The 24,449-nt window shown below is 41.2% G+C and overlaps 1 protein-coding gene across 6 annotated transcripts in view; it reads right to left on the reverse strand.

Annotated features, from left to right (window-relative positions):
* Positions 1 to 1,716: 1,716 nt before the first annotated feature.
* COL14A1 (collagen type XIV alpha 1 chain) overlaps positions 1,717 to 24,449 on the reverse strand; it is a 271,596-nt gene continuing 248,863 nt past the window's right edge. For all 6 annotated transcript variants that reach the window (XM_029222937.1, XM_029222936.1, XM_029222935.1 and 3 more), the window contains 3 exons: positions 6,035 to 6,112; positions 4,202 to 4,357; positions 1,717 to 2,572 (listed from right to left, as the gene is read on the reverse strand). In XM_029222937.1, the coding sequence (XP_029078770.1) occupies positions 2,493 to 2,572; positions 4,202 to 4,357; positions 6,035 to 6,112 (314 nt within the window). In that variant the 3' untranslated portion in view covers positions 1,717 to 2,492. The remainder of the gene's footprint in view (positions 2,573 to 4,201; positions 4,358 to 6,034; positions 6,113 to 24,449) is intronic.

Genomic DNA, 24,449 nt, shown 5'->3' on the forward strand with positions numbered 1-24,449 from the left:
ATAAAGTATAAATTAAAATGTAAGTATATTCCTGCCAAAATAGGTAAGTCAATAAAAATGTACTTCAAAATAAGCTTTTATTACAGGCAATGTACTGTAAACATAAAAATCTTGAATTTGAATTACACCTTTTATTATGAACATTTCCCTCAATAAAAATCTCATGAACTGGGTCCGAGTGATGACAAATTCCAAACTAATGAAGTGTTCCCATAGCTTAAATAAACAAATTTAGATCACCAAGTAAAATCAAAGCCAAGTGTATTTGCACAACTCAAGAATGATATGGGGACTTCACTGGTGTTGCAGTGGTTAAGAATCTGCCTGCCAATGCAGGGGACACGGGTTCCATCCCTGGTCCGGGAAGATCCCACATGCCACAGAGCAATTAAGCCCATGAGCCACAACTACTGAGCCTGCACTCTAGAGCCCGTGAGCCACAACTACTGAGCCCGTGTGCCACAGCAACTGAATCCCATGCCTGTAGAGCCCGTGCTCCACAACAAGAGAAGCCACCACAATGAGAAGCCCGCGCACCGCAACAAAGATAGCTCCCCGCTCGCCGCAACTAAAGAAAGTCAGTGCGCAGCAATGAAGACCCAACGCAGCCAAAAATAAATAAATAAATAAATTTATTTTAAAAAAGGAATGATATGAATGGACTAGAACCTCTAGTGTTTATACTTCGCCATTTATATCAAACTTTGAAGGTCTTCTGAGTGACATAAGTAGTCTTCGCATTTCCAAGGGCCAAACACTAACGTATACAGGATATCCTCTCTACTCACTTGTTGAAGACTAAGAAATCTGAGATACAAGGGAATGCTATGACTAGTGACACACCCCAGTCATTTAAAGAGTTCTCTCAGGTGATTCTGGGCCACGTCATTCAATCTTGTGCAAGCTTTCCTCCTCATTAGTCCTGCTTTCTACATGTGGAAGCATGTGCTATAACTACAAGGGAACCACTGTCGGTTATCTGCTCACTGTCTTCTTTCATTTCTTGCAAAGGCAGCAAAAAATATATTTATGTTTACCTGGATCCCCAAAGGCACACATAGACCCTTTTGTTTGAATACTTTGGATGGGAAGGTCTTAAACCAATCTGTGTGGTGAGGGGACCCAAAGAATCTCAAGAGACCTTCCTGATCCAGGAAGACTCCAGCTTCTGGTGATAAATGACCCCATCCCTACTTCTGACAATTACCTGTTATTAGGGAGATGCTACAGAGGAAAAGGAATATACGTTCAGTTTATGGTTCTCTTTCATTTCTATTTTCAACAAAAAATTAATAGAACCCAAATCTTTTTCAAACACCTAGTGTTTTCCTTTATGAGCAAAAGACAAATTATAGTTTAGAAATTAGAATCTATTAGATTCAACCTCATTTCTTCTTTGTCTTCTAGAGCTTTTCTTAAAACCAAAAGATAAGTTCTTTAGGCAAATGTTTACTTAGCATCAGTCTTACATTTTCACAGTCAAGTCTGTCTGGTAGGTTATATATGAATAATAGAATTCTGTCAGTCTGTTAGGCTCAAGTCAGCTGCCTTCTTCTGTTAAGTATCCTACCACACTCAGAATGAATGAATGAATGTTTGAATGAGTGTCTAAAGGTAGGCAGCTGGCATTTTTCTGGTTAAACCTAAGCCAAGACTACAAAAGTTTAAGGTGACATATAGAAATGGAATAAAATAAAAACAATCCACATACATTGTTTAAAATTTTTATTTGCTTAAAAAAAAGAATGGAAATAGGTTTGCAAAAATACATCTGCATGTACAAAGTAATCCATGTGGTTAAGGAGCGCAAGCTCTGGAACATACTGCTGGATAAATTATTCATCAAAATTGGATCTTTTTCCATCAGAATCAGTGGGAAGTCATTATTTTACACGTCAAAAGCCACTGAAAAAACTAAATCTATTTTTACAATCACCAAATTTAGAAAGGTTATATTCTAACACATATTCTTGGATACCAGTGGAGCTAGTTACCAAGTGATCTCAGAGTTGGACAGATCAATTTAGCAAGAGGTAGTTTCTCCAATCATGTCCCTCCTTTCTTTTCAGCAAGGTCATTCCTAGAGGGGATAAGGATAAACAGCATAATCTTCGAGTCCCTTTGAATTCCTGTTCTGCTGGAACCCCATTTTCCTCAAAGACAGTCATATCTGTCTTGTTGCATTTTAGGACTTGAGATCATCTACCACAGAAAAGATTCCAGAGTTCAAACTTCTTGGCCAATTTTTCTTTGAGCATGCCATTAAAACAACAAAGAGAAATCAATCCTATGGTGTCATGGATTAAGGGGAATTGTTTTAAACATACTTTTTGTTAATATAACAATATTATTAACAATATCCAAGGAGGAGATGTAGGCTGGTGAAATGAGCCCCCTCCCAAAGGTAGCATACAAACCACATAATGACATTCTTCTTGAATAAGTTGCCTGAGGAGCTTTTGCGGTTGGTCCTCCAAGTTCTCCTGAGACTATCAGATCCCAGAGCCCCACAGCTCCATGGCTTCCAGCTCATCTTGGACAGGGGTGAATTCTGGCTCATCAGGATGGGGAACTAGAGAGGAAGAGTGGGGGTGGGGACGTGATAGAACCCAGGAACCATAAATTGATATCCTCCCCTTATATGGGTCCATAGAGACATAGTCTCTAAAGTACAGAGATATCCTGCTCGGGTAGAAAGTAGTAGCTACCTTTATCCACCACAGTGCTTGCACCTTTGCCAGGAGGTTTCAGATGGTTAGCGAAAGAAGGAAGGTACAGATATACTGCAGAAATTGTTAGGAAACTAGAATCACAGCCAACTGCTTAAATATTACATGTTTTATTTACAAAAGAAACCCTGAAATATCAGCAGAATGATGAAAGAAAAATAAATTTAAAAAACCCATCTCATGTTAGAAGTCCAACACCAGGGGGCAGTAGGGAGGGGAGGTGATCAGAGGAAGAATGGATAGTAGGGTGGTCAGGGAGAAAGGTGCCCAGCAATTTGTGTGGCTACAGGAAAGAGGAGAAGACACATTTAAGTAACTATTCCTGGGCCTTCACCTAGGGAAGCTTGGGATAATTCTTGGTAGACAATCTTATAACTACGCTCAGGCTGATATGGAGCAGTCAGTTTCTATAACAACTGACACATGTGATTTGGTTAAGTTCCAGTCTTATCATTGTATGTGCTTGGAGCAGGGAGGGCAAGAAATGTGACAGTGGGCAGGTAGGGAAGCAGGTGAGGCAGGGAAACAGAGTGCCCATTGTTAGGGGCAGGGGATGGGTGGTGGTGGTCAACAGGACAGTTCTGTATCTGCAGCCAATTGCCCAGGCCAATGTAATCAGTGGAGGAGCTCCACATCAGTGCTGGTAATCATTGTAAGGGATCAGATCTTAATAAGGGACAGGGATATTTGAGAGAACGGGGAGGGAAGAGATGAACAGAGAAAAACACATCAGCAAAACTTTGACCAGTCCCTCTGGCAAATAAGGTTAAATTTCTTCTAAAGCAGAAAATTTAAATTCATTGGCTAATAAGCTCATTGCCCCAAAGCAGTCTTTGAACCTCTCTCTTGATGCTTCCAAGTGTGACCATGTTAGAAAATGTCCCATTAGACAACCCTCCAGCATGCAGACCACAGATGTTTTCAGGAAGCATAATCTTTTCAGAATCTCAGTCTAGTAGTTAGTAAGAGGCAAGGACAGCATGGCCACTTTTGTTCTTAAAATAATCCTTGGTGACCTAAAATGCATGCGGTGGGCAGGATGTCACCCAACAGTATCTCCAGGGCCCTCCTAATTACGGGGAAAGTTCTAAGTTTGAGATTTCCCCAAAACAAGAGTAAAACTTTAGAGGACTTCATGGCCACACTACAGAAATAACACAGAATGAGAGGCCCCAAAGAATGTTCAAACATGTCCCTCAATGATCAGATATGAGGTCAGAGGCCAAATCTGTGTGGATCGCCATTTGGAAGCAAGGAAGACTTAGATGTGGTATTATTTTAAATTTCCTCTTCAGGGGTAACCTCTATATTAATTTGTACTTTACAGAAGATGCCTCTGGATAATTTAAAAGGTTGTGAGCAATTCAAGCTCTGCTTCCTGTGCATAATAGGTCTGCTTTTATAGCACCCTCACCATTATGAAACTAAGCATAGCAAGACATTGCTCAAAGCCCACAAGGGCTGACACTTACCTCCTACGCTGTAGGCAGAACATGAAGAGGGGTCGCAGTATCCAGGCTGGCCAGAAGGACCTTGTGGTCCAGGCACCCCCAAGTGACCTGGTGGACCCCTTGGTCCAGGAGAGCCAGGGGGTCCAGGGCTTCCTGGCCGACTTTCCCCGGAAGGTCCTACAAAGTACCCACCAATGAAAACAGTTGGTCTTTTATCATCACAGGGTGAGTTTTCAGACTACCAAGAAGTAAACTAACACTTACAAGAAGTTAAGATATTACACATCTTAACAACTAGGGTGATCTGCCTCTCTCTACTCATTGAATTCTATTCCTGAACTGGATTTCCTGGACAGAGGATCATACTGCAATCACATGTTCTCCTGGAGGTCAATGCTTTCAATCAGCTCAGGAAACCAGAAAGCAAAATGTAGTCTTTTTTTTTTATCACCTCCTGGATATGAAAGGGAATGGAGCATACCACTGTCAACCTTGTTTTCTTTATGGAGCTTCTGTTTCCCAGTGCAGGTTCCTTATGAATTCAATGTATGGCCATGCACACACACACACACACACGTACATGTGCACACACACATGAACACACTTGATCTCAACCTTATAACTTATCCTGGTTTTTGGCCCCAGATAATTGGAATAAATTAGTCTAAATTTGAAAGAAATTATACTGGAGGAGAAAAATGAGAATTCTGAAATTGGACCCAGTATACGAATCCAAAATTTCTTTAGGCTAGCTTGAATCAATTGAGAACTTACATTGAGTGAAAGTGAGAGGGGGATTAAAATTTTTGTGAATTTAAGAAGTATGTCAGTCTGGAATTTTTCTGGTTTATGCGTTTGCTTTGTTTTGCTTTAGGCCTGGATTCCAACAGTGCTTAGAAGGCCTTTTTCAACTAGAAATGAAACTCTTCAACTAGAACCACAATGAAAATTAGGAACACGTATCACCTTATATTTGAAAAGCGTTGTGACTCTCAGATGCATTCCGTTTCATTCAATTAACATTCACCAGCCACTCACTCTGTGTAAGGCACGCGCTAGATCAGTTCCTCATACAATCTCTAATAACAGGAGTATTTATACTCAAAGTGAATCCATTGCATTAGGAATCTCTCCTACAAAAGGTATTTTCCAAAATCATCATTAGGTTGGAAAGAAAAATCGGTAAGTCATTTGATTCAATATGGCTAAGACAGGGATTGTAAATATACAGTTGGATTGTAAACTTATAACCTTAATAACAGAGTATGATCATCTGGAAGCCATTCTAAAAGCACATAGTAAAATACACAAAACTCATTCAGTAAGGTGACCATGGTGGCAGAAACTACGAGTGTTCATCAAATACCCATGCGTTCCCCTAGATTTTGAGACTCCCTTACAGGTCGGCTGGGGCCATATGGTTAGTTTCAGCCAGTGAAATATGACTGGAAATGACATCTTTCATCCTGCATTCAGGAAGTTGATGTGCCTCCTTCATCTTTCTCCTCAAGGCCTTTTGTTCCAAAATGGGGCAAAAGTTACCCTACCCACATCAAACTTTGGGTAAGTATCAATCCACTAAGCACTGGGGATTGATTTGTTACTACAGCATAGCCTAGCCCAGCCTAACTCACGCAACCAATAAGATCCCAGAATATGCTGTATCTTTGGGGGCTTGTGTATTGGGAGGTTCGTTACTAACAAACTGGCCTTCCAATGAAAGGAACGAGAAATATAGCCATTCCAGTTGGACACAAGGATGTAATATGGCCATTTGCCTCACCTGCAATGTCAAGTGAATATAGAGATTTAGGATTTCCACCTTACAGTTTCCTGTTAGGTAGGAAGAGTTACCTGCTGGCCCAGGGGGGCCTCTTGGACCTTGAGTTCCAATGCCTGGATTTCCTTTATCTCCCTTCACACCAGTTAAACCTATTCAAAAAGAGAAGATAAAAGAAAGAAAGAAAGAAAAGAAAGTTCTCCATAAAATGAAATCTGGGTGGTTCTGTTTTTCTGGGTTTCGAAAGGACATCGCTGATGAAGGCAATGATGAGGGTTGATTTAGGGTTACGGTTGTCATGGGACTTTTAAATTGAATCCTGACACTGGTGACTTCTGCACAACCACATACAGAAGGCTGGCTCTGTATCTGAGTTGTCTTCTGTATTTGTAATACTGCAAGTTTATCGTCCTCCCTCCCACTGAAGTGGCTCAGCCTGCAGGGATCTGGCCTGTGTCTTTGCACGCACCAGGCCATTGGACGTATGCAGTTGGCACTCCACGAGTAACACAATAGAAATCACAAGTGGACATATCTAACATTTTCCTTTTGGTCCACCCTGTAATGTATCTGCAAAAGGCATGAATTATAATTAGGCAGCAAAGTTCTAAAGAGCGTGAGTTTCCATTAAAAACTTGGAAGCTTCAGGACGGCCTGTGTTTGATTTGGCTGATTCAGCCCCATAAAAATCTAAACCTATTCATGTTTCTTTTCCACTGAACAAACTTCTTATTCCAAATAATTTACGCTGTTGTTAACAAACTATAGATTTTTACGGGCAGAAAAACAGAGAAATACAGGCTCTGACACCTCATCGTCCAAATGGGTCCTATCACAAGACTGCTGAACAGGTGACAGCATGCTATATTGAGGCCCGATTCGTCAGACAGAGAGAAGAATCAGACTGGGGTCTGGGTTACCCTGGCTCGCATCACAGAAAGTCTCTAGTATCTGTTTTTCATGTACAATAATACTTCGAAATAATAGAATGCAGAAATACATCTCTTCATAATTACAAAGAAATTATGTGTGAACTGGCAAAGCCTAGGATGGAACATAAATAAAGGAAAATAATTTGATAGGCAGCAGGCATGCAAGTGATCTAAAGTGTTTATAGTTACAAATAACTTTTTTTTCCCTTCTAAGTGCAAGGCATGTTCACTGTAGGCAAATTAGAAGATACAAAAAGCAAGGACTCCAGTCCTAGAAAATAATCACTTTTAACATCTTGGTTTGTAACTTCCAGAAAGAAAGGTATTGATGTAGTATTTGCTCTGGGAATAGCAGTTTTTTTCTACACTGCACATATATTGATGGTCCTTTTGTTTGATGTTTTGATGTCTGCTGTGTTCCTTGTTGACCACCTCTTGGGGTCAAGGTGGTATACCTGTCACCTTTAAAAAAGCCCTTCTTCCTTGTTAGCGGTCCTCAGGGCTGCTCGATCCCCCTCAATGCTTCCCTAACATCCATGCCTATTGCATGTGGCCTTGGTGGTGTTTTCTGAGCTCACGAAAGACCAGTACTGCAGGAAGAGGGCAGGGCACTGACCACCAAGCCTCTGACCTCCTGTTCTGAGACTCACTCTTCTCCTAGGAACTGACAGGAAGAGAGTTATTTCTCAAAAGTAAAACTACAATCATATCTGAGTTTAAAAATCATATAGACAAGCCAACATCTAATGCTCAATTGCTAAATCGAGTTGTTCAGACAGAAAATCACCATGAGTACGTCTACTGGGCGTTACCCAAATAGCTACTAGTTTAGCTAACTGGGTAATAACTGGAGTGAGTACTTTTGTTTTTTTGCTTTTTATTTTTTTGTTTTATTTTTGGCTGTGTTGGGTCTTCGTTGCTGCGTGCGGGCTTTCTCGAGTTGCGGCGAGTGGAGGCTACGCTTCGTTGGGGTGCGTGGGATTCTCATTGCAGTGGCTTCTCTTGTTGTGGAGCACAGGCTCTAGGCGTGCGGGCTTCAGTAGTTGTGGCACGTGGGCTCAGTAGTTGTGGCGCACGGGCTTAGTTGCTCCGCAGCATGTGGGATCTTCCCGAACCAGGGCTCAAACCTGTGTCCCCTGCATTGGCAGGCAGATTCTTAACCACTGTGCCACCAGAGAAGTCCTGTGAGTACTATTTTTAATAGGAGGTAGATGCTCCCTCACTTGCGAACAATTGTGTCCTAACGTGCATCTGGAAATTTAGCAGAAATAGCCTCTTCTTCTGTGAGAGTTGGAGTTGCTTTCCCCACAGGGAACCACTGATTTTTAAAGAATTAGAACACAAGAAAATACAACGATGACTAACAGCAGGCTGCATGATTAAATGCACAGTGACTCAGAGGCCTCCCGTGACCTTACAGTACCTAAGGATCAATGGTAAGGACATGGCTTCTCGGGGATTCCCCACAAGTGGAAGACGTAGGCTGAAGACAACATCCAGGACAGTATCCTTGGGAATAAGCCCCTGATAAGAGTTTCCTGACCTATCCTTTGCTTATTCACAAAGAATGCAAAAGGTGGGGAAGACTGGGGAGTAGAACGTCTGGTTGTTTTAATTTTCTAATTATGTAGAGAAAAGCAAGTGGCATTTGTTATTATCTGCAATACAAGTCAAAGTAAGAGAGGAAGGTCCTCAAAAGAATATTCTAGCCCCTCAAGATGCCTTAAAAGAAAAAAAGAAAAAAAAGAAAGCTTTTAAGGATATAGTTATATATTAACAGAGAATTTTAGATTTCCTTATCCTTGAAGTGATGAAATGTTCCAACTACATGTAGGCTAATATATCAATATTTGTCTATGTCTTCACTTGTGTTTCTCAGACAGACTGAAGGAGTACTCAGGTCCATGACAACCGATAAATCTTTCTTTTGGAATGAAAAAAACATGTTAAAAAACACCATTTAAGGGACTTCCCTGGTGGCCCAGTGGTTGAGAATCCGCCTGCCAATGCAGGGGACATGGGTTCGAGCCCTGGTCCGGGAAGATCCCACATGCCACAGAGCAACTAAGCCCGTGCGCCACAACTACTGAGCCTGTGCTCCAGAGCCTGTGAGCCACAACTACTGAGCCTGTGTGCCACAACTACTGAAGCCCGCGAGCCTAGAGCCCGTGCTCTACAACAAGAGAAGCCACCACAATGAGAAGCCTGCGCACAACAACAAAGAGTAGCCCCCGCTTGCCCCAACTAGAGAAAGCCCGCACAGCAACGAGGACCCAACGCAGCCAACAATAAATACATATATACATACATACATACATACATACATAGAGTTAAAAAAAAAACCAAACAACCACTATTTAAGTACCTAAGATGAGGACTGAAATTGAAAGCTAAGCTTAGAGGCCTCAGATCTCTAAGAATAGAACTGGATATACTTTTGATAAGCCTTGTAGGCTGTAATTAAAAGGAAGGAAATCAAATGTTCTAAAATGTCAGCCTGTGACTGTCCATGAAATGACAATAAAGTCTGGGCATAGTCATTCTTTACAGACAAAATGCAGTCATTGCCCATAATAAGGGCTCCCTCATACATCTCTTTTGTGAGGGTCCAGGGTGGGGCCATTTGGTGCTGAGATGGGGTCACCAGAGCAAAGACATGGGAACTCCTGAGTTCACAGGATATTCCCTCCTGAAATACCCTTTCCACCTTGGGTGTCTCCATAAATACTCCTCATTCTTAAAGACTCAACTCAAAGCTTCTTTACAACCACAACAGGCAGAAGCACAACAAATTCAAGGATTATCTATCTCAATCATGGCTATATCCCCTACATTTCTATGGTGCCTTCCACATAGTATCTAACCCACAAATATTTACTGAATGAACAAATGAATGAATGAATGAATAATTTGCTTCCGTATTACCTGTGCCTCCTTTGGCACTTATCCCATTGCACTGCTTGTTCTCATGTTCACCTCTCCCGGCACCATGAGCCTGATGACTGCAAGGACCATGCCTTATTTATTGCTCTAGTGTCAGATCCAAGCACAATCTCACACATAGTAGGTGTCCAGTAAATACTGGAAGGCTAACTGAATGACTGAATGTCTACACCAAAATGCAGCTGACTGTTAAAAAGCAAGGATCAAAAAAAAAATTCCTTAGGCTGGAACTCTGCTTTTACTTTCACATGTCTGGCTTTTGTGAAAACTGTTTTTTTCTGACAAGCTCCTTATGTGGCAATATTAACTACTAGCGTTATTTAGAGATGAGTATCATGGACTCCAATTAAATTTAAGTTTCTGTCATTTAAAAAAAAATGAGCATAGGGACTTCCCAGGCGGTGCAGTGGTTGAGAGTACACCTGCCAATGCAGGGGACACAGGTTTGAGCCCTGGTCCGGGAAGAACCCACATGCTGCGGAGCAACTAAGCCCGTGCTCCACAACTAGTGAGCCTGCGCTCTAGAGCCTGCGAGCCACAACTACTGAGCCCACGCACTACAATTACCGAAGCCCGTGTGCCCAGAACCCGTGTTCACAACAAGAGAAGCCACTGCAACGAGAAGCCCGCGCACCACAACGAAGAGTAGCCCCCGCTCGCTGCAACTAGAGAAAGCCCGCGCGCAGCAACGAAGACCCAACGCAGCCAAAAATGAATAAATAAAATTTTTGAAAAAATTGAGCATAGCTGATATAAATGAAGATCTAACTTACTAAAAATATGATTTAGCTAAGATTAAAATATCCTTAGTTTTCTGTGGAGTTACCAAAAATATTTAGAATAGAATAAAATCTTTTCTATTATTTATTCGTTCATTCTTTTTTCTTTTTTTAATGAGAATTTTTATGATCTACTCTCTTAGATCTTACTCTCATTAAGATTTTAAGATCTTACTCTCTTCTTTCTTCCTTTTTTGAAACTTTTAAAATAGACTTTACTTTTTTAGGTTCACAGCAATACTGAATAGAAAGTAGAGAGTTCCCGAATATCCCCACCCCCTACACTTGCATGGCCTCCGCCATTATCAACATCCCTCAGTAGAGTGGTATATTTGTCATATTCTTTCTTTTTTAAAAGTCTCATGAGAAACCACATCAGGGCTACCTGATTCTCCCTTACTACTAATCTAACACTGACCCTCCACTATTTTCTTTTACAGATCTACTAAGGCAGAGACATGTTTGTTCTAGTTCATCGTTATATTCCTAGTACCAGCCACATATTAGTCACTCAAGAAATACGATGAATGAATGAAATACAAGGTCTGATTACAGATTTTGACAAACCAAGGGTGTGACCAGTTGGTGTGTCAGCTATTCCTATAAATGGCCTCACCAGGTTTTGAATGCTAGATGCTTTACATGTACAAACTCACTTAGTGTTCACAAGAACCAGGATGGCAGGCACTGCTGTTAACCCTAAGAGAGGCCTGTGATTCAGAGAGGTTAAGTCATTTGTCCTTAGCTAGTAAGTAACAGAGCCAAGATTTCAACATAGGCAGGTTGATTCTGAGGCCTATACACTTAACCACAACACTCCCGGCCTCTCCATCCCAAGCTGGACCTAGAGGCTGAGTTTGTCTTGTTTGCTCTAGTCATGGCTTCCTTTACTGCCTGTCCAATCAATCTGCACATTTTCTCTGGTCCCACACTCAGAAATCAGCCCTGTGATTATCATATTTCTTCAACTTACTTCCCTTGGTTTACACACTTGCCCTCTGCTCGGAGCAATACTTGGGGTTGATTTTAATAGGATTTATCCTGTTCACACTGATGACTTGCCCAGGATCTGGCCTTTGGTTATCAGTTTCCTATTTTCCTTGGCCTGTTGGCCTCTGAGTGGGAAGATTTTACCCATTCCTATGGTCCCATGACCACACCAAGCACTCAGGCTGGAGTCTCATGCTACTCCAAGGAGCAGAGACATTCCCTCTTTATTCCAGACATTCTGAGCAACTCTCAGAATTTATGCCCCGGCAGATATGCAAGGCCTGGGTAATGTTTTCATTGTAATTCTACCAAGAAGCCACAGAAAATGTGAGACAAGGCTTCAGCTATGTTATTATATTGTCTGTTGCCTGGGAAATGGCTGGTGATAAATTCCAAGTATAGTCTGTTTTTCACTCAATGTATGCTTGAATGCCTGCTAGGTACAAGGTACTGGATCAAGTACCTAGCTACAAGGTGGCAGATTAATTGGACTCAATCCAACAAGTATTTTATGTCCTTTTCCAGGCTCTGCTGTTTTTACATGCTTGGCCCATAGGATTAGTACCAGCATGTGGAGCTCCACATTTTGTGCTATGGTGGCCAAGACTGGAAAATACATGTTGGTTTTTGTTTTTTGGTTTTTTTTTGCGGTACACGGGCCTCTCACTGTTGTGGCCTCTTCCGTCGCGGGGCACAGGCTCCGGACGCGCAGGCTCAGCGGCCATGGCTCACGGGCCCAGCCGCTCCGCAGCATGTGGGATCTTCCAGGACCGGGGCACGAGCCCGTGTCCCCTGCATCGGCAGGCGGACTCTCAACCACTGCGCCACCGGGGAAGCCCCTACATATTGGTTTTAAATGTAAAAGAATCTTTGCAAACCACTGCTAAGGGTCCCTCTCCCTATTGCCTTTTTCATAAAACAACTAGTCATCTAGTATGCCTCTATAATTCAGGGCTCAGCCAGGGAATGGTAAACCACTCTAGATCTTTCAGGCAGAGGGAATTTAATACAGGGATTTGGTTACATGGGTGACAGAAGGACTGAGAAACCAAATAGAAATGATGAGGCAACCCATAACATTAGCAACAGCAGGAAGCAACTATCACCCCTAGGTGTGCAGGGACAAAGAGAGGAAATGGTGTGCCTGGAGCTTTCTGGTAGGATCTAGAGTGAGAGTGAGAGATGCTCCAGTGGAAGCAGGAGCCACACAGGGGCTGTAGCCACAGCTGGAGTGGCAGAGGAGGCAGGGGTGGGGCTAAGAGGAGAAATAGTCTGACTTTTCTCCTCCTCTTACCCTCTAATCCTCCGCAGTGCCTCCCATTGGCTGAACCTGCTCAGGAGCAGAGGGCAAAGAAGCCTGGAAACACAGTGATGCACAGCTAAAGGAGGGAGAGGAGCAAACCGAAAGCAAACTCCCAGTCCAGTCCTAATATCAGGTACTGAGAATTCAGAGTCAAAAGCATCCTTCCTGCCTGTCACAGGTCACCATGCAGTAGAGAAAACAGACAAACGAGTAGCTATAATGCGGTATGAGAATTGCAACAACAAAATTTGAGGGCATCAAACTGAGGCACCTGTGGGGGATCTCGGAACGCTTTCCAATAGAGCTGACCGTCGGAGTTAAGTCTTGAACAGCAGGCATTAGGCAAGGAAAGAAGGGATGGATGGAAATGCACATGCAAAGGCTTGCTGATGAGAGAGAACAGGGAGTACCTGGGGAGCTAGAAATGGTTTGGAAGAGCTTTGGCGGCTGCTGGCTGGGGAGTGGTCTAGGTCACGTCAGGACAAATTTTGTGTATCAGACTGAATTTGAATATGAGCCCTTACGTGCATAGAACTCCTTCAATACTTTCTACCTACCCCTTTTTTCCCCCTTTTTTTTTTGTTTGTAGTAAGTCACACTATTTTTCTTAAAGAGGAACTCAAACTGTTTAAGCTTCGGGACCCACAAAACCTGGGTCTGCCTCTGCTGGATGCTACAAAGCAATACAACTAGCTGAGGTGGACCAGAATCCCAGAGCTCAACCCCACCAACAAACACTGTGTGGTCTTCCCTGGTGGCACAGTGGTTGAGAGTCCTCCTGCCGATGCAGGGGACGCTGGTTCGTGCCCAGGTCCGGGAAGATCCCACATGCTGTGGAGCGGCTGGGCCCGTGAGCCATGGCCGCTGAGCCTGAGTCCGGAGCCTGTGCTCCGCAACGGGAGAGGCCACAACAGTGAGAGGCCCGCGTACCGCACACACACAAAAAACAAAACAAACAAACAAAAAAAACCACTGTGGTAGTCCCACTGAAAAGCTGAGGAAAACGCACTGAATCATTAAGTAGTGCTACCCAGTAGCCAAAGGGACCCACTCACCAGATCAAGAGCAAGACAACAGGGTAGTTTGCACTTCAATGTTTTCTATCGCTCAGAGACATGATAATATAGGCAGGAGGTCCTCAGGTCTTTTGACCACAGACATCTAAATTAGACACACTTACATTTGGGCAGTGGAGGGCAGGGGGAAGCACAGAGGGAGGAGGCAGTGAAGGAGGGAGAAGGGAGGACAGAGGAGAGAAGATGATGAGGTACCCAGCTCATCATCACACACTAACCCTATCTCCTTGTTTGCAGGTTGACAGTTCACAGCTGCAGGGGTGGAGCAAAAGAGAACAGGGATTAAATAGGGCACCAGGAATCCTGGTGTTTTGTCCATCTAGTTTTGCCACTGATATTATGACCTCATAGGTACATAATAAGAATGTCAGACCAAACGCCAATCTATCACTTTCAGCTCCAAAGTTTTGATTGCTCTTCCTCAAATGCCATATCATTTCCAGCGTTGACTGTTGGGAAAATTATAAATGATACAAAGTTAGCAGGAAAATGAGCCAGTTGCTATAGCTTAAAAAATGAGTATTGTAGGTTCAGCATGAATTCAGCCATTTGATGGTATTTAAATAGATATTTAAATTAGAGCTTGGTCTGGTCTTTATTCTTTACAGAACTGAAAAGTGATGTGATGCTCTCCACTCTCGGAAAAGAAGGGAGTTTTGTCAGGGTATTGGGACAAGGCCAGGGTCTATGGAGTTTAAAACAAAATGTGTTACAGCCAACAGCCCTTCATAATAAGCATGAAGAATCACTATTAAGGTAAATACATCCTATATCTTGGATCCTCATCATATTTTTCTGAACTAGTAAAAAGTCCAGAAAAGTCAAATTACTTTGCTATATTCATATAATAATTTAATGTCAAAGTTAAATCTAGAACCAATGAAAATGGAAAGGGTTAATGAATATATCTTCTCTATGTATGTTTTCACCCATCTACACAAATGCATTTGGTATACTTATTTACTATAATGTATTTATTGCTTTAAAAGCCATGTCAAAAAATTCACTGAAAATGGTTTTTCATAGCTAATATAAACAGCTTTAGTTTTATCCTATAAACTAGTACATGGTATACTTCCATTTCACTTGTTTATGTTCAAGGCCAGAAATTTAGAAAATGACAAAATGCATTTCTACATTTAAAAGATAGAGTGGGGAAAAGAGAATTGGATGAAGGACGTCAAAATGTACAAACTTCCACTTATAAGATAAATAAGTACTAGGGATGGAAAGTATGACATGATAAAAATAATTAATACTGCTTGCTTATATATGTAAATTGTCAAGAGAGTAAATCCTAAGAGAAAAATATTTTCACAAGAAAAAATCATTTTTCCAATTTCTTTAATTTTGTACATATACGAGATAATGGATATTCACTAAACTTACTGTGGTAACCATTTCATGGCGTACGTAAGCCAAATCATTATGCTATATGCCTTAAGCTTATACAGTGTATGTTAATTATATCTCAATAAAACTGGAAGAAAAAATGATAAAAAATAAAGTAAAGGGAGTCTCTCTATTTCCAGATTTGTGTGTGCACACGTGCACACACACACACACACACACACACACACACACAGAGGCAATATAGGCAGAAGATCCTTTGACCTTTTTACCACAGACATCTAAATTAGACACACTTAAATTTGGGCACTGAAAAATCCAATGCTTTTCCTATGCATTTAGGAAATGCATATAAAATATATCCAGTATAACCAAAACTTCTATTTAAAAATTTCACCCTGCTTTTCTGGCTAAAATTATATGATGATGATTTGAAGAAAATGCTGACGTTGTCAACTGGGCAGTCATTGGCTATTAACAGGATGTCTTTAGATTGATGAACTAAACCACATGGGCTTCTGCTTTTATCATGGCTCTAGGGTTGAATGAGAAATGGCAGCCAAAAAGCTAGCCAAGTGGTAGTTAACACCGTAAATCACTTATGAGTCATGAAATAGCTATCAGATAACAGGTATTATGAGGAATAAAAGGAAAACAGACATTAAATTTGGTTTGTGGGGAGCATGTAGTCTCATTGGTGAAACAGGATTAACAGAGGTGAAACCAATAAAGGACAATTCAAGAAAGTATATTCTACCTTGGCACTAAACAACATGTTTTACACAGTAATGAGGTAGGGATCGGCCATCCATTCATTTGTCAAATATGTGTTCAGGCTCCTTTGTGGAGGATGCAGAGATGAAAGGCACAGTCCCATTCAAGGAACTCACAGTCCAGTAGGAAGACAGACAAGTACACCAACAATTACAATATAATGGGAAACTGCTATGATGGAGGCATGTGTTTGGGGACCAGGGAGTACAAATGAGAGAGATGTTACTCAGATCTTCCACCTGTTCATCCAGTTGGAATAATGTAGTGTAGCAACAACAAACACACTGGCCAAACAAATAAACCACAGTGAGGGATGAGTGGTCTGGCAGAGCTGACTCTTGAGATGAGTTTCAAAATTTGAGTCTGATTGAGCCAGAGGAAGAAAGAGAGCTCTGGGGAGTCCGAATAACATGTGAAAATCCATGAAAGGCTATAAGAACAGGGCACAACAGGAATCAGCCCTGAGTATGGAAAGGAAAAGGCATGTATGAAGATGTGGTAAACCGAAATAGTGGTCTGAATTCTTCACTATTCTGCAAGAGAATTATGCATCTGTTCTCTTGCAACAGGCTCATGCATTTCCCTATCCCTTGGATTTTGACTTGGCCGTGTGACTTGCTTCAACCAATGGGATATCAGTGGGCAATGATGTGAACAGAGGTTTGAAATATGACTGGTGGGTGGGTTGCCCTGTTTATTTCTGCCAATGCCATGAGGAGAACATAGTCTAGGGAGCTACTGCCCACCCCCCCCCAGCCAGGGCCCCAGCAGAGCAGAGCTGCCCTTGCCTCCCACAGACATGTGGTGAGAAATAATATCTATTGCTGTATGTTACTGAGATTTTTGTAGTTTGTTATGCAGCAAAAGCTGACTCATACTGAGAGCCCTGAGTAATTCAGTTTGGCTAGAGCAAAGGGTACAGACTTGAAGTGAAGCTGACTGGGAAACATAACCTGGGACTACACAAAGATATCTTCCTGAGATGGCATTAACGTTGGGCAGTATTTCCAGCATATTACCCGTTACCTAAGACAAGGACTGAAATCCAATGCAAAGAATCTGCTACAACCTACTACACAGACATTCCAATTAAGGATTTCCAAAAAAATTTAAGCTACAGAAACAACTATATCAGTTTTCATGGCAAAAAGAAAACAAAACAACAGTTACAGTTTTTTGTTATTGTAATAGTCATATTACAGTAGTACGAAGAGTGGGGACACAATTTAATGATAATTTTAATTTGTCAATGACTTCTTAAAATAATTCTTTGTGTTTGACTGGCAAATGATTTTATCCTGATTACAATGAATTCCAGAAAGAGGGACACGAAAAGTGTTAGTCTAAAAAAAGCCTTTTCCAATAGGTGCTACTCTTTCAAGGTGCTTAAATCTACATCTTATATTTCCCTCTAAAAAGCTACATCTGGCATTTGAATACTTTAAAGGAGGTGGGGGAGAAAGACACCCATTTAAATGGCAAAAACAGGCAGACACAACATGAGCCAACCCTTCACAAGTGTGCTAGAAGTCAGACTGCGTGGAAATCATTCTTACAGATGAAAGCATCACCGTGGTTACATGGCAAGGGCAGAAAACCTTGGTTGAATTTAGAACAATGTGATTAAATACATATTCACAAATTCTATGCTCCTCCCTTCAAATGTACAGCTTAGCCCCCCTCTACTTGAGCATGGGCAGGGCTTAGTGACTCCCTCCTAATAAAGAGAATATGATGAAAGTAAAGCTGTGACTTCTAGGACTAGTTACAAAAGGTACTGTGGACTCATCCCTGCTCTCTTGCAGGGATTACTGGCTCTGAGGAAAGCAGCCGCCATGCTGTGAGAACATCCAAGCATCCCTATGGAGAGACTTATCCTTCCCATGCAAATATAAGCAGGGCAGTCAGGGAGGGCCTGAGACCCTGCTAATCATTCCTGATAGTGAGTGAGCCAGCCATCCTGGAAGTAGATCTGCCAGCCCCATTTGAGCCTCCAGCTAACTGTAGCCCTGACTGACATCTTAACTGCAACCTCATGAGAGACCCTGTGCCAGAAGCACCCAGCTAAACTATTCCTGAATCCCAGACCCATAAAATCCATGATTATATATGTTTTGTTGTTTTAAGCTTCTAAGTTTTAGAGTAATTTGTTCATAGTAATAGATCAATACATAGGGCTTCTTTCTGCAGCCATGGTAAATGCAAAGGGTCACTCTGTAACAGGAAAAAAAACCAACAACCTACAAAATAAAAGATGGTACAAAGAGATAAAGAGAAAGAGCATTCATTGTCAATGCCTTAAGGTCACTATACATTAGGAAAACACAATCCATCAAACCTTCAGAGAAAGGTCTTGTTCCAAAGGACATTCAAATTGGACTTTACCGGATAATTAATGGGTGTGAAAAGAGAAAACTATTTCTCTGGAATTCATCTCTCAGGATATGAGAGGGAGGGGATAGGAAAGCAAGAGAGGAAGAAGACAAACATGTATTTCAGCAGATTTTTATCAGCAATGGAAAGACGATGTCTCATGCAGCTGAGTATCAACCATAATACAACATCACAGGGAAGACTTGTAAATATTTAAGCATCAACCAGTAACTTATTATGAGAGCTCTACTGGCCCTCTATCTTTCATCAAGTTGATCTGCCCCATAAAGAGAATTTTTCCAGGAATAAACCAGGATACAAGGGACATTAAGAAGTTTCACAGATGCTTACCATTGAGGCATTCCTGGCTCACAACTACTATGCTTCACTTCTGAATTTGTGACCAAAGTTTTCTGCCAAATGTATCGTCTATGCCAACAGCTCTTTTCAACCACAGGAATTGAACATAAGAACCCTACTTCTCTCACCCAGCACTGAATCCACTGGGGACCTAGCTTTTTCTCAGCCCTGTGGATTCACAGTAAACTGTGGTACGAGCATAAGGGACTCAGTGTTAGCTTTAGTGTGTCATCTGCTGCCCTGACAGCCACTTCTTTGTCTCTGAAAGGTGGTGTCACTGACTTTAACGGCAACCAGAAGATGGCCGATTCCTTTTCTATCTGTGTTTGCTTAGGGGAGTTCAGTTGTGTTTCATCTTATCCTTCTCCCATCCCCCTTTTCTCATTTTCTGAAACAAAGATAATCTTTTTCAAGTTAACCACAGAACCTGACTGATAAAAATTGATCTTTAAAGATTGTCTTTCTTTACATCCAGTCATTAGAAATTTGGTCTTCGGTGGCAGGGAAAGCTCAAGGAGAGACATTTTCCAACTTCAAGAGTCACTCAGGGATTTTATCCTCAGAGAACAATAACAAATTAATCCTGAGAGCCAACAGAGGTTAGAAACTGCCCTAGCATCAAGCTTTTAGACAAACGTGATATTTTCTGTTGATTAAAATGACATTCCAATATTAATATTTTTTAATCCTCAATAATAATATTGGAGTGACTAGAGCTCTTACATCCAAAAGATTTGATCCCACAGAGTAGACGTAAAGTGCTCATGAAATTTATAGAAACCAATGAAGTCCAGCAAAGGGAAAGTCTTTGCAATGATAACTTCCAGTCATTTCCAGTAAACTTTTTTTTCAGGTGCTGGCATAGGGAAAGACATGACCCCGTCTAGTAGGAAAAAAGACATAATGAAAAATCAAGAGATGTGTTAACCAAAACACATGTGCCTGAAAAAGTAGGAGAAGGTAATTTACATTTATTTGCATGATGCCAATGATGTACTTGCTATCTTAATAGATCTTCACTGTGAACACAATAGAGACAAATGCAGAGACATAAGTAATTGATAAAGCTCAACTATATCATCTTGAATTTGGAACTGCTGCATTTTAATAATTCTTAAATACAGGTACATTTTGATTTATTCTTTATGTTTCCATTGTAGTTATGCTGGAAATCTGTATATTGGAATAAAGTATCTGACCATAAATTACTCTCCTTTTACTTCTTTATATTACATAGTACGACACTCTATTTTTTTAAAATTATGTGTGAAGGCAGGTAATATTTATTATCTATAAGTTTCAGTTTAGAACAGTAACAGAAATGTTGCAAATTATTTGTTATAAATAGGAGACAAAATGTTTGCTAGGGCTGAGAATCATGGCTTTATAGGTTTCAAGTCCCTTCCCACCTCAGGACCTTTGCACATGCTATTGCTGTCTTTGCCTAGAATGTCTTCTTCTGACTTTCTTTCTTACTGATATGGCAAACTCCTAAACTTTCAGGTCTCGGTTAAAACAGCACTGACTCAACAGAGTAAGTCAGAGTCCCCTCTTCCATGTTCACAGAGCAACCTACATTTTTTCATAACACATAAAAACTGAAATTAAGCTATTCATGTATTTTTTTGTTTAATATCTGTCTCTATGCTAAGTACATAAAAGGCAAGAGCTGTATCCCCTCTTCACCACTATGCTGTTAACATCCAGCACCAGGCCTGACATGTAGTAGATGCTCAGTAAGTGCTGGTTAAATGAATGAATGAAGATTCAGAAAGATTAAGCAGCCAAGATTACACAGCTAGTATGTGGCAAAGTTAGGATCCTAACCCATATGTGATTGATGCCCCAAACTGCATTCTTTCCCTCCCATCATGCTGTTTCCAGCTAAAGCAGCATCACACATAGTAAGGTGAAAACAGTTTCTCTTCTAAAATATCAGAAGTGAAACAAGATTAAATTACTTTGTTCCAGGTTTCTCCCTGTTTGCCCCCAGGCTGAGATATTATAATAGAAGTGTAACTTCTATTGCCAGATCCATGACCAATTTCCCTATAGGTTACTGCCCTACTGGGCCTATGCTAAAATCTAGAAGAATTGTCAAGTGCCAAAATATATAACCGTAAAAAATGCTTTTATCAGGGACTTCCCTCATGTCCCAGTGGTTAAGAATCCACCTGCCAATGCAGGGGACACAGGTTTGAGCTCTGGTCCGGGGAGATCCCACATGCCGTGGAGCAACTAAGCCCATGAGCCACAACTACTGAGCCCACGTGCCACAACTACTGAAGTCTGCGTGCCTAGAGCCCGTGCTCCGCAACAAGAGAGGCCACTGCAATGAGAAGCCCGCGCACTGCAACGAAGAGTAGCCCCTACTCGCCGCAACTAGAGAAAGCCCACGTGCAGCAACGAAGACCCAACGCAGCCAAAAATAATAAATTTTTTAAAAAGTGTCTTTATCATGTTCGTAGGTACCCAAAACAGGTCACCTGACTTCTCAAAGCTGGTCATCTGCCGGGTCACGGATGCCCCAAGGCTATCCAAACACAGCAGAACAGAGTGCATTAAGAAGCTTGCAAATAGTACAACTACAACCCACTAAGACACTGGTTAGTCTAGCAGTTCACATGCTATGAACTGTGGATATTAGGAGCCATAGTGAAACAGGGTTCACCAAACCCTGCACAGTGCTGGCCTCCTCTGTGAAACCCCTGCCAAGCAATGAATTTAAAGGTGACAACAGGGCAGAGGTGAGCAAGCACAGATATTCTGGAATCATACACATCTGGGTTTGAATTCTGGTCCCCTGCTGTTCAGCTGTGTGGCCTTTGTGACAATTGACCATCTGGCTGAGCCTCAGTTTCCTCACCTAAAAATGGGGCTAATACGGATCTCATAAAAGTTTTATGAACATTAATAACGTACTAAGCAACTGCTGGCTTATTAAGTAACTGCTTAATAAATGATAGCACCATTTCTTATCAAAGGCCACAGTGCTGTCTTCCTCTAACTTCTGACAGAATGTACTTTCCATATAACTTGCTTAGCAGTTGCCATCTCCCTGCTTGTACATTTAGGAATATATCATACTCTTTCCTCATCCAAACCGTGTCTTCTATTTTATCCAAATGAGATTGTATATATGGGACCGAGCACAATATTGCCAGATGCATCTGGCGCCTAACATAACAAGCAAAAGCCATAAATCATAGTATTATCTCACACACTGCCCAGCCAAGAGCTTTACATAAACCTTGAATTTCATAAATATTTGTTGATTTATTATAGAAAATAAACCAGCTATGAATTCCAGCTGTTATGGATATACAATCTAAACATGAAAATCTTTAGTTGGATGGTTCCTCTGATCCAGTATATTTTGGAGAATCATGGAAACTGAAGGAGTTGCATGAAGACTGAAATCAGGGAAATTTCCCAGTTCTTTTCAGATAAATAAGTAAACTGAATTTTGTGGACTCTAGACCAACTAAGCTACTGTTGTCTGGGTTCATAGATGGTTCAAGATATCAGTGTGGATAATGAACATTTAAATAAATGGAAAAAGGAAATAAACAGATTGGTCATCTGGGAATGACATGCAGAGATCACAATTAGAAATTGAGTTGTCAAGAGGATCTCCTTAGAATCACACAAGGCTAATTGGAGAGTGAGTTAAGGTCAGAATAGTTAGGACTCAATTGTCACAGTTCAGGGAACAACAGAGGAACCTCAGAGCTGATCCCACCCATTTTTCTAAATTTTGGAAGCCAGGCTACAGAGCCATTTACCTGAAGATGGTGCAGAGTTTAATGGGGAAAGGCAGCAAAAATGTAGCCTAGTCCATGGAGGAATCGCTTTTCTTTGACATAAGTTAACAGTGAGGAGAGAAAGCAGGCGCGTCACATTTTGCTTCTGTGATGCAAGTGGAACCCCTTCAATTCTGGGTGCCAATAATCAGCCAAGTCTCAGCTGGAGTTTAAGCTTTGGAGGAACAACGTGAGCTGCAGGATCTCTTTGAATCATTAAAGTCTGAGGATTCTCTTTCTATTACAACCTATGGGAGAAGACAGCTAAGAGACTGTTCCACACAATCTTATGAAAAATACTTTAAGTTAAAGGAGACAAAGGGTTAATGAGAGCGAGAAAGACAATCAGATGGAGTGAAAACACAGTCTTCTGTTAGGAAATAAGGAAAGTCGTGAATGGTCGTCTACTTCACGGAGCTGATGTGGAAGGAATGTTTGCAATTTCTATTCTCTAAAAATGCATATTCTTTGGATATTTCAATGATAAGAATGGCGTTAATCAGGGGCTTCCCTGGTGGCGCAGTGGTTGAGAGTCCGCCTGCCGATGCAAGGGACACGGGTTCGTGCCCCGGTCCGGGGGGATCCCACATGCCGCGGAGCGGCTGGGCCCGTGAGCCATGGCCGCTAAGCCTGCGCGTCCAGAGCCTGTGCTCCGCAACGGGAGAGGCCACAACAGTGAGAGGCCCGCGTACCGCAAAACAAAAACAAAAACAAAAAGAATGGCGTTAATCAAAGATCTTGAACTAGAACAGTGTATTTCAAACTGAGGTCATAAAATCCAAAGGTGCCCCTTAGCCATTTTTTTTTAATGTTTATATTGGAATATAGTTGATATACAATGTTGTATTAGTTTCAGGTGCAAAGCAAAGTGACTTAGTTATACATATATCTCTTCTTTTTCAGATTCTTTTCCCATATAGGTTATTACAGAGTATTGAACAGAATTCCCCATGCTGCCCCTCAGCCTTTTAACAAAAGAAAACAGGAAACAATAGTAAGGGAAAGTATTATTTCTATTTGCCTCAGTTATATAAGTTTGAATGCACACACATGCACATGCATACAGCATCATGATGTAAAGTGTATTTCTTCTTGTTCATTATGTTTTAAGAAGTTTGAAAAACTAGAATAATCAGATGGAGTACTTCTGGTGAAAAATTAGCCATATCAATAGAGTCATGAATTTTTTTTTTATGAAGACTCAGCAGAAAGTGGGGTTCCCCTCAATGCTACGCCAGAATCTTAACATCCATATTTCTTTCAGTCTTTCTTTTGTAGCTTATTATTTGTCTAAGTACACCGCCTAGTAACAGTACTTATTTTTACTCATTATAATAAAGTGTCCTTTTAAAATTGTATTCTACAGTATAGTGATAATCATATTTTATACAGAAAAAAATCAAACTGAGCTCTGGTTTTTATTTCCAGTCCTGACATTGGCTGACTTCTAGCCTCTTTGGGCCTTGATATCTTTATAAGCTTCTTTTTTATATAAAATGAGAGGGTCAGGAGAAAAGATGGCTGAAGTTTCTTCAGTTTTAAAATTCTATTGTTTTGATTTCGTGGAAAGGCAGACATTTTTCTGTATCAATCTTTTCTGGGTTTTTGGACCACAAGGCTAATATCAAAGCATGAATCACTTTGCTGTATACCTGAAACTAACACAGCATGGTAAATCAACTATACTTCAATAAATATTTTTTTAAAAAAATTATTGTTTTCCTTGCAACCATGAATCCCAATTGCAACAGGATTGAAATACTTTGCTGGGAATGAAAAGTCCCCTGGGCGCTGGCCTATAAACCC

This window comes from Monodon monoceros, unplaced genomic scaffold (assembly GCF_005190385.1).
Source record: "Monodon monoceros isolate NGI ecotype Baffin Bay Population unplaced genomic scaffold, NGI_Narwhal_1 Super_Scaffold_14, whole genome shotgun sequence".
Classification (NCBI taxonomy): domain Eukaryota; kingdom Metazoa; phylum Chordata; class Mammalia; order Artiodactyla; family Monodontidae; genus Monodon; species Monodon monoceros.